Raw genomic sequence first — 11,216 nt, 5'->3', positions numbered from 1 at the left:
TTTGTATGCTGGGATTGAAGGAATAGAAATGTACTGGAAGGAACTTATTAGTGTTCTCTTTATTTGGTGATGAAATGAGAAGAACAAGAAACCTTAATGACATCACAACACCACTTCCCTAGTTGAGTACATTTAAAAAAAAAAATTCAATTCAATACGTTTGATGAGTGTAGAAAGAAATCAAATAGGTAAATTTGTTCTCATGACTGATTAGGGGTATAGTTTTTTTCAACAAAGTTGGTCTGAGTTGATTTTTTTGGGAGGGGGGGGGTGGAAATCAATCAATCTGTCATTGGTGAATGGTGAAATAATCCTTCCTCTAGAACGCATGTAACAATTTGAGCACCATTTCAACCAAATTTGAGCACCATTTCAGCACAACTTTGAGCACCATTTCAACAAAATTTGGGCACCATTTCAACCAAATTTCAGCAACATATCAGCACAAATTTGAGCACCATTTCAGCACATATTTCGGCAACATATCAACACAAATTTCAGCAACATATCAGCACAAATTTGAGCATTATTTCAACCAAATTTCAGCAACATATCAGCACAAATTTGAGCACCATTTCAGCACATATTTCAGCAACATATCAGCACAAATTTGAGCACCATTTCAACCAAATTTCAACAACATATCAACAAAAATTTCAGCACATATTTCAGCAACATATCAACGCAAATTTCAGCACCAAAATCTGCCAAGTCTTCAATATCACATATCCAACAAAAAAGTTTACAAATTTCACAAATTTCTACATTCATATGGAAAGTGTTCAATATTACATATCCAACAAAAAAAATCAACGCTACGATATTGACGTGTGATCCACATTCCCATGCCCTTAGCCACGCCCACAACCACGCCCATGCCCATATAGTACCTAAAAAAGAAAACAAATATATAAAAAGAACCATAAAATAAAATGGAACTTTAAATGAATGAATGGCAAAATAAAATAGGAAAGGTGAAAAATAAATTACTTGACTACATGCACGACTATTCGAGGCATGCAAGTCATAACCGCTTGCATTGTTAAGCAAGGCTTGATAGCTTCCATGGACGGAATTCATCGATGGCATTGAAAAAGGCATATTGTGACGAAGAAAACTTGGCTGCAACAATAACAAACACATCAATTTAAAATGGTACAAAATATTTACAAATAAACATAATAAAACTTCTTATTAAACTAACTTACATCATAGGCGGGATACATAAATTGAGAAGACGAAGCATTAACTTGAGGAACACACGTTGAGAATGGAGGAAGTTGAGGAGCACTTATTGAAAATAGATGAGCTGATTGAGGAATACTCGGCGAAAACAAGGGAGGTGGTTCAGGAGCACTCGTCGAAAATAAGGGAGGAGGTTGAGGAGTAACAGACATGAGAGTTTGAGAAGCATTATATGAACTAGGTTGAGGAGCAACAGACATAGGAGTTTGAGAAGCATTATGTGAACTTGTTTTATTTTTCTTTGCGTTAGCAAGCTCCAAACCACCTTTTGTCCGCCTTCGTCAATTGCTAGTGCACTCTCTTTGTTTGAGTCCTTTTGCTTGAACTACATTTGTATCTGCTACACCATCTACTTCAAAGCTTTCGAGGCATGTGTCGGGAGGGCTTTCTTGTTCAATAGTATCTAAAAAAGGCATATTGAATTTTGACCCCAAATGTTAACTTCAACCAATGATTATCTCGCACTTCATACTTGTCAAGCATTTCCTCCCATTTAAACATAAAATCATCCTCATCCTCAATGTCGTACATAAATTTGGATAAAACACTCTTCATCCCCTTGTCCTTCACATCCTTATTCTTGAAGATAGAATTTGTAGGCCTTAATGCATTTTGCATCAAATGCCAAGTGCAAAGGTGGTGTTTTGTGTTACGCATGACAATAGGTATGTCCTTAGCCATTACAGCATCCTGATCCGTAAAAATCATTTTCAGAGCCTTACTTGACATTGCCTCCAAGAATCTTCTAAAAAGCCATATAAAAGAATTAATAGTCTCATCATACATCAAAGCTGCGCCAAATATAACAGTTTCCCTATAATGGTTAAATCCAACGAAAGATGCAAATGGTCTTTGTGCACTATTTAACTTGTAAGTAGTGTCGAAAGTCACAACATCACCAAATTGCCCATAATCCATGATCATTTGAGCATCGGCCCAAAATATGTTTGTAATCTGCTCCTCACTATCTAATTGGACCGAGTAAAAAAAAGATGGATTCTCCAATGTCTTCTCACAAAAATATAGCAAAATGCTACATGCCTTCCCATATGCTAAACTCTTTTGCCTCTTCGTTCTCAAATAATTTTTTTGGTCCACTTTTGTGAGCCCAAGCGACTCCCTTTCACCAGCTTCATTACCCATGAGCTCAAATGTAGCATTAAGCCGGATTCCAGATTTTTTGGCTAAATCTATTTCGGTTGCCTGTGATGCAGATATCTTCCTTTGGGATGGTAACATATGCATACATTCTGTTGGTACAAAAATATGATTATGTTGTTCAACAAACTCACCAACAAAAAATTTATGAATATTCTTATCCCACTTAATGATAAATTGGGCTTGACAACTAGTCCTCACTTCCTGCCTAGGATTTTTTGTTAATGGATCTAGCTTGTCGACACCCCGAAACCCCTCCTTATTACAAACAAATAGCCTTGAAGTGATTTGCCCCTCATTGTTCTTGTTTACATAACCCCTACTAATACTAAAGCCCATCATTCCTCCATAAGCATTATAGAAATTATATGCTTCTTGTTCTATATCAAATGTCATGTGAACTCTAGGCTTCCAATCACAATCACTTCCGTCATTCTCAACATTGTTAGGTTCCATATCAATGTACCAAGTCACTTAAAAAAAAAAAAAAAAAGTGCTCAATATTAACATAAAAACAGTAAATTATGTTTGCAAAATAATACAAACTAAATAAAAACACTACAAGAATTGAATTATATTAGATGATATAAACACAAATTACAAGAATTGAATCAAAACCTAAATGCAAACAAAACCTAATTATTATTTTTTTAATTGAAGTTAAAACAAATTCAGTTATCTAAGAGGAGAAATATTAATTACTAATTATTAGGATGTGGCCCAGGTTGGTAGGTGTGAAAAGTGTAACTGAAATTTATAAAATGTACAATCCAATAATGTGAAGAGAATAAGAGAAAGAAATTGCACTCACAACGATAATGTTTAAATCCAGACATCCCATCTAGTAAGGAAATAACTCGTTTACTTGGCTCAACCCACATCCCGTTATCATTGCTGTATATTAGTAATACTATTTTATTTATGTTTAGATCTTAAATTGGTGCTAAAAAAAGAAAGGAAAAAGAACTCTTTTTGCAATACAACGAGCAGCTCTATTACAATTGTGTTTAACAAATTCAAACTTACAATACTTTTCCATCGAATGCAAACTTGCAATGGTGTTACACAATGACCAATTCTTTTGCCATGTGTAAATGGGTACTGAAAAATCTAAACAATACATATGTATAGCTAGTTTTTGGATTATATATGTATATATCTATATAATTATATATATGTATAGCTAGTTCAACCAAGAAAATCATGGTTGCTTCCATAAAAATAAAATAAAGTGCAGAGATTGGGGGATTATATATGTATAGATTTGTACAATGTTAAAAATACATCATCAAGAACAGAAATATATATGTTAATGAAATATATATGTTAAAAATACATGATCAGATTTGTATAGATTTGTACAACCATTTACAGAATTTGTATTCAAAAGGGATGAATGAAATGTTCCCACACCTCAGCGATGACAGTGACGACTGGACGAAGGCGGCAACAACTGGATGGCGGCAACGGTTGGACGACACTCCCGCCTCTCTTCTCTCTCTGTCTTCTTCTCTCTTTTTCGCACTCCTACCACACAACTCTGCTATACTGGAGGGAATAAAGGGAATTTTGAATTTCACCAATTTTTCTTTCTTTTTTTTTTTTTTTTTTTTTTTTGAAATTACTAATGGTTAGTTATATTTTGAGCCGTTGGATCATCCTACTTCAGGGATCACTTCAGGGGGAAACTTCAGAGGATCCTGATACCTTCTTGAAGAACATGAAGCTGTTAATTGCATCAAAACAGTTGCGTTTCTAAGCAATATGTTTGCAAAAACTATGTTTATATTTTTAAGTGATGTTATATGCTTATTTTTATTACAACTAAATATTAAGAAATTTTGTAACCATGATAATAAATATAACCAAGAATAATTATTTTTTGTCTAGTGATTAAAAAATATAATAAAATATTGTAAATAATATTTTCTTTAAAAATATTATAATAATTTTCTTATGTCTAGCATCCAATTCTCTATTAAAAAAAATAAAGAAAAAAGTAGGACTTGAATCTAAGACATGAATTTAATAAGGAAACTCATACTACTTATATTAATATTTTATTTTATTTTTACTTAATTAAATTACACATTCATCACATCTGACAACCACTAGTACTTATTAATATGGTCAATATATAGTAAATATTTTATTTTATTTTTACTTATTTGAATTATACATACATCACTTGAGTTAGCCAACACACATTTGAGACCTCTAAATACACCCACAATGATGTGGTAAGGAAGTAGAGACCCACATAAATGAGTATTGATAAATCAAAAGTTGACACCTATCCTTCCACACAGTGGCGTAGCTAGGAATTTCACTCAGTGGGGTTATTCAGAGAGAGAGAGAGAGAGAGAGAGAGAGAGAATAAATGAATGAATGCATCAATGGCAATACAACAATGATCGTTAGAGAATGAAGAGTTGATGGAGCGAATGAATGAACGAATATTGAGCTAAAATTGATACCACTAAACAATAAATAGCTCCAAATATATATGATATATGTGATATTTATCTAAATTCACTGGGGTCATTTTGTTAAAATTGACACCACTAAATAATGAATAACTTCAAACACTGGGGTCATTTTGTTAAAATCCAAAACTATTAGAAAATTTTCATATATATTTGAACAAAATTTGAAAGTTCAGTGGTGTCAATTGACACCACTAAATTATACATAGCCCCGTCCCTGCTTCCATTTCATTGGTGAAATTGTGAGAATTTTATTAGGGGTCTCTAATATTTTCCTTTGTTAATATGGTCCCAAAATGCCTTAGGCTCCGTTTGATTAAAAGGAGATAAATAATGAAAACTGAAAATAGTAGAAAGTGAAGTGACAGAAGAGAAAAGGAGAAAAAAAAATTGTATGAATTTGATTAAGATGAAAATTCTGCAAGAAAATGAAAATTCTAATTATAACTTATAAGCAATTATTTTTATAATAAATTAAATTATTTTTATTTATTTATAAGAAACTAGAAACTTAATTATCATGCTACCATGAGTTGTAACTTTTCATCACTTTCATACTAAATAAACTCAAACAAAAGATATATATATATATATATTTATTTATTTTTCCATTTCTGTCACTTTTCACCATTTCATCATAACCAAACTTAATCTTAATTTTTAGCTATAAGAAAATAGTGCATAATATCACTAAGCTATATATAACTTTTGGCCTTGTGGAGGGTTCATAAAGAAACGCAGCTGTTTTGGTTGCAAGTAACAACTCCAAAATTCCAAATCAAAGGATACGTTGTCGTTTTGGTTCACAGCTGTGCCTGCTGTGCGTGGGTGCACAGCAGGCACCCCAAATCCCATTTTATGATGAATAATTCTGTACCTTTAGACAAGGACTCCAAGGAGGAGGAAAAGAAAAAAAAAATTGAAAATTGAAAATGTCAAAAAAATTTCAATCAATTAAATTTTCATAAGTTGTTGAAAATAGTGAAATTTCTCTATTTTGAATTGACTAAACAAAAATTTAAATTTATCATTTTGGTACTGTGAATTTGAAATTTTTACCCTTAATTTTGAATTTAGTTATGTAATTTTCATCAAAGCTCCTCAATTTTGTAATTTTAATTGGATTTTTTTTTTTCATTTGAGCACATAAAATTTTACAATTTTCAAATCACTATATGAAGTTTGTTAATAGTAAACACAATCAACGTTTGACAAAATTTTCTTTAAATTTGATATTCATCATTAGTCTAGTTTGTTAGAACTTGAGTTTCCATATTCATCAAAAATTACTGAATTATAAAAAATTTTAAATAATTTTAGAGATGCTTGTCGAATGTAAAATATTGAGAAGAAGCATTATTGTTAGGGACATTTTGGTCATAATTTGCCATCGTAGTTGTTAAAACTGTTATCGTATTTTTAACGATGAAATTAGACATTTAATAATAAATTATTATATTTTTTGAGCCAAATTTTTTGTTTTAAAAAGTAGACCTTTGGGCAAGAAATTATTTTGCCTTAAAAGTGTTTTTATTAGCAATATTTTTAAAATTTTACCGTAAAATGTTCCTTTTTTGACTTTTAGAAATAACTTTTTTCATGGTGATTGAAATTGGCCTTTTAAAAGTTTTTACAATAACTTTCTATTTTTGGAAATGAAAATATTTGATACTTAAAACCCTTATATATTTTATTGTTGGCTCGTTCAATATTTGAATAGTTGAATCCCAAACGTCTTCCTTGCCAAGTGCTGCCTCCATATCATTAGGCCACAAGACCATGGGTGTCATTTTACAAAAGATGATGCATAATATGTCATAAAAGATGATGCATAATATGTCATACCATTGTGGTTTAAATTAGAAAACATATTTTAGAAGTCTCAAACAAACTTTTTTTGTTTTTGGATATGTTTATACTTTTTTTGGTTATAAGGATATGTCTATACTGTTAAAAACTTAGGTCTTATTTGGCAAGATAGTTGGAATTATATTAATTCATTAAAAGATAAATTAAGTTAAAAATTCAATAAAATAAAATGTCATATGCAAACCATAATCATTTCATTTTTTTTTTTTTTTTGTCACAAAACTACAAAAAGTCAAAAATTCATCCCATATAAACATTTTAGCTAGACTAAAATAACTAAAAAGCTAAAAGTTAAGCTAAAAAAATTCTTCCCAAACGAATGTTGATATAACGAGGGATCTCTAACTAAATCACCCACTTTGTTTGGGAACATATTATTTTAATAATTTTTTAATTTTTCACGAAAAGATATACAGAAAAATAAAGAAAGTGATGTAATAATTTATAGTGACTTTTTAATTTTTTGACTAAAATTGAAAGTTAGCGAACGAGACATTTACTATGGTACCATCACTGTGATGGAAAGGATATTATTCAAAATTTGATCTATTTTAATGAGAAACACTTCTTTAAAATGGATGGTCTCAATTCAAGCATATTAATGTGTATGTGTATAATGAATAATGCTACAAATAATAATTAGTATATTAACTAAAAGCCAATTTTTTGAATTTTTAGTTTTTTCACACAAAAAGACTACAAAAAAGCTGTAACACCCTCAAAATAAACCCATAATAGCCAAAACATTAACATGCATTTATAAAAGAAAACGAATCATTTGAGTTAGTCATCAGAGTATTCTTATTGACAGACATTACTTGTAACATCCTGCAACATCAAAATAAATGCCCTAAGGGCTTACATCTTTCCAAGCTAACACTTGGACACAAAAAGGATGAGTACTAACTCATTTACAAGTTAAGCCCTAGGCTTGAATGTTTACATGAAATCCCAAAAATAACAAAAATAAAACATATAACTAAAGACAAGTCTTCAAAATCCCAAACATCAAATCCTTCCAGGCTAAGTCCGTGGAGGTAGCTTATCACCTGAACCTGAAAATGATGTTCCCATAAAGGGTGAGCCACAGCCCAGTAGAAAAATACTAAACCAAATATAAGCATTGAATAAAGCTATAGCATTCAATAGATGGTTAATCAAGATAATCAATTTTATTATTAAACAGTCTCATGACACTAATGTCTAAGACACATTTCACTTTCCATTATTATCAACATGGCTCAGAACCTGGCCAAACTTACAACAGTGAATTATATATCATAATCACAATACTTCCAATATCAACAAAACAAATGAGACTCATGCTCATATCAAAACACTTCATACTTCCCATTTGATACACATTTTAGTGCTGTATCAATAATCATGTAAAAACACTTCAATATAATAAGCACACATAAAAATGGTGCTAATGGAGTCCATCCCCTATCTCCTCCCAAACAAAAATCCGGTTTAGAGGTCCATCCCCTATCTTCCCCTAAACCGTGGAGTACATCTCCTATCTCCTCCCACACAAAATGCAAATGCAATGCTCAACCAATACACGTATTTTCAGTATTAATTCAATAGTCAAAATTAATGACTTAACCAATGTGATTAGTTTCAGTTATTCCTAATCCACATGCAATGTCTACAACAATCACAACTATCCTCCACCGATAGCCCAAAACAGTTATTTCTAGACTAGAAATAAATATATCAACAATTTAATAGGTGAGTGATTTAAATCATCCAACTACACCATTTAATCTATGAATTCATCAATTTCATGAATTCAACCAAATTCCCCAATTCCCTTAAATTAATTTTACAAATTAATTAATTAATACAACTAGGGTTTTTCCCAAAATTATCTAAGTGACCTCAACATCTTAAAATACCAAAACTTAGAACAAAGCTTATAGAATAGAGTAGGAAATCCCTACCTTGAAGATCACAACTAAAATAGAGAAGATGGAGATGATGACCCAAAATCCAAAGTGCTCCAAATCCTCTCTTTTTCAGATTAAAAGAAAGATCTCGTGAAGCTCTACCTTTCTTCCAACGGAACTAGGGTAGAAGACCACAAGGAATAGATCAAATCTTAGAGAGAAGGTGAGAGTAGAGAGAGAAACTCTCAAATGGCGGTTTTTAAAGGTTAAGAAAGAAAAGGTAGGTCAAAAAGTGATCCAAAAAGTGAAATCACGGACTGATATAATCGACTCTACGCTCGAGCGTAAAAAGCCCCGCTCGAGCGTAAGACACAGAATCATGCTCGAGCGTGAAGAAAGCCGCTCGAGCGTCGATTGCACCCTTCCAGAAGTTTTGCAGGCGCTGGCACCCGCTCGAGCGTCAAACTCCCCGCTCGAGCGGAGGAGCAAAAACAAGGGATCACGCTCGAGCGTAAAAACTACCGTTCGAGCTGAAGAACTGCAGAGCAAAATACTGGGAGATGAAAAATCACGCTCGAGCGTCAAAATTCCTGCTCGAGCGGAGAAGCAACAACGAAGGGACCGCTCGAGCGTTAAAACTTACGCTCGAGCGTGAAGACCAAAATCTGGGCATCACCTATTGGCATCTAAAATCAACCAACCTGTAACAGACCCGCCCAACACAACCTATAATTCAAATACTAAGAGATTAAAGGACAACAACAACCAATAAGTAATGACAGGATCCACGGAACCTAAGTCCGGATACAATAATTTAAAGAGAAAAGACCGAGGTCGCTATAACCTCCCCTCCTTAAAAGAATTTCGTCCCCGAAATTAAGCACAAAGTTTCGAAAACAAGTTTTTCTCAAATTCCAACAATATGATAACTCACTAATAAACAACTTGACCCAACACCGGCCATTCCATCTCTTAACAAAGAGGCATGCCACAATATGCAAAACAATCATATATTTCAACCTGCATTAACACTATGCAATTTTCTTTCAATTTCAACAATTTTCAATATATTCAATATATACAATGTTCCATTAAACTTCCATTTCGAGGCAAGTTCCAAAATATTTCCATTAACCAAAACATTCTAAATGTTGTACAGCTTAAGACATATATAAAAAGCTTTAAAGTTCGACAATATTACAAATCAATAAACATGTCCGGATATTTCTCGCGGACTTCCAACTCACGTTCCCATGTGGCTTCCTCCACCCCGTGATGTTTCCACAAAACTTTCACCAAAGGAATGGTCTTGCCTCGCAAGACTTGATCCCGCTTATCCAAGACCCTAACCGGTCTCTCTTCATACGAGACATCCTCATCAACTACTAAATCGGTCCAATCCAATACATGTGATGGATCCAGCTCATACTTCCGAAGCATACTCACATGAAACACGTCATGTACTCCGGACAACTGCGGCGGCAAAGCTAAACGATAAGCAGTCTCGCCAATCCTCTCAAGGATCTCAAAAGGACCAATGAATCGAGGGGACAACTTCCCGCTCTTCCCAAACCTCATCAATCCCCGTCTTGGTGATATCTTCAAAAAGACGTGATCACTCACCTCAAACACCAAAGGTCTTCTCCTACGGTCGGCGTAAGATTTCTGACGACTCTGGGCTGTAACAAGCCTCTTACGGATAAGCTCAACCTTCTCCGTTGTTTCCCTCACTAACTCCGGACCCAACAGAGGTGCATCACCCACCTCGGCCCAACAAACAGGAGACCTACACGGTCGGCCGTATAAGGCCTCAAACGGTGCCATACCGATACTAGATTGGAAGCTGTTGTTGTAGGCAAACTCCACTAATGGCAAGTGCCTCTCCCATGACCCGCTAAAGTCAAGAACACAACCCCGAAGCATATCTTCAAGGATCTGAATAGTACGCTCGGACTGCCCATCAGTCTGAGGATGATAAGCTGTGCTAAAGGTCAACTTAGTACCTAAGGCGCTCTGCAAGCTCTGCCATAATCTGGCAGTAAAACGAGGATCTCTATCCGAGACGATCGTCACTGGAACCCCGTGCAATCTCACTATGTCCCGAATATACAAGTCGGCAAGATGATCTACCGTATCTCTCACGCGCATAGGAATAAAATGCGCCGACTTAGTTAACCGGTCTACAACCACCCAAATAGCATCACTACCCCGCTGAGTCCTCGGAAGACCCACAACGAAGTCCATAGTGACGTGTTCCCACTTCCACTCAGCAATAGGCAAGGGTTGCAACAAACCCGCTGGCCTCTGATGTTCAGCCTTCACTTGCTGACAAGTAAGGCACTTAGATACGAAAGCTGCCACATCCCTCTTCATACCCCGCCACCAGAACTGGCGACCCAAATCCCGATACATCTTAGTGCCTCCCGGATGCACCGCAAGGCGTGAATGATGAAAATCTCGGAGTACCTCTTCTCGACAAGACTCCGGCACAAACGGACGGTCTCGGTATCTCACACTCAGATCGGGATACACCGTCAAACCCTTCTCAACCTTCCCACCGGAAATC

The 11,216-nt window shown here is 34.4% G+C and overlaps 1 protein-coding gene across 1 annotated transcript; it reads right to left on the bottom strand.

Moving 5' to 3' along the window:
- Positions 1-1,638: 1,638 nt before the first annotated feature.
- On the bottom strand, positions 1,639-2,859 carry LOC145823914 (protein FAR1-RELATED SEQUENCE 5-like). The gene has a single exon (XM_082923471.1). The coding sequence runs from the start codon at positions 2,857-2,859 to the stop codon at positions 1,639-1,641; it is 1,221 nt and encodes a 406-aa protein (XP_082779597.1).
- Between the last annotated feature and the right edge of the window lie 8,357 nt (positions 2,860-11,216).

Source organism: Camellia sinensis, chromosome 4, assembly GCF_055761805.1.
Source record: "Camellia sinensis isolate YWXY chromosome 4, ASM5576180v1, whole genome shotgun sequence".
Classification (NCBI taxonomy): domain Eukaryota; kingdom Viridiplantae; phylum Streptophyta; class Magnoliopsida; order Ericales; family Theaceae; genus Camellia; species Camellia sinensis.
The sequence above is the reverse complement of the archived record's forward strand: the minus strand, read 5'-3'. Positions and strand labels throughout refer to the sequence as shown.

Bases quoted from the DNA above. Each gene is read 5' to 3' on its own strand.
- LOC145823914 (XM_082923471.1), bottom strand. From the start codon at position 2,859: ATGGAACCTAACAATGTTGAGAATGACGGAAGTGATTGTGATTGGAAG.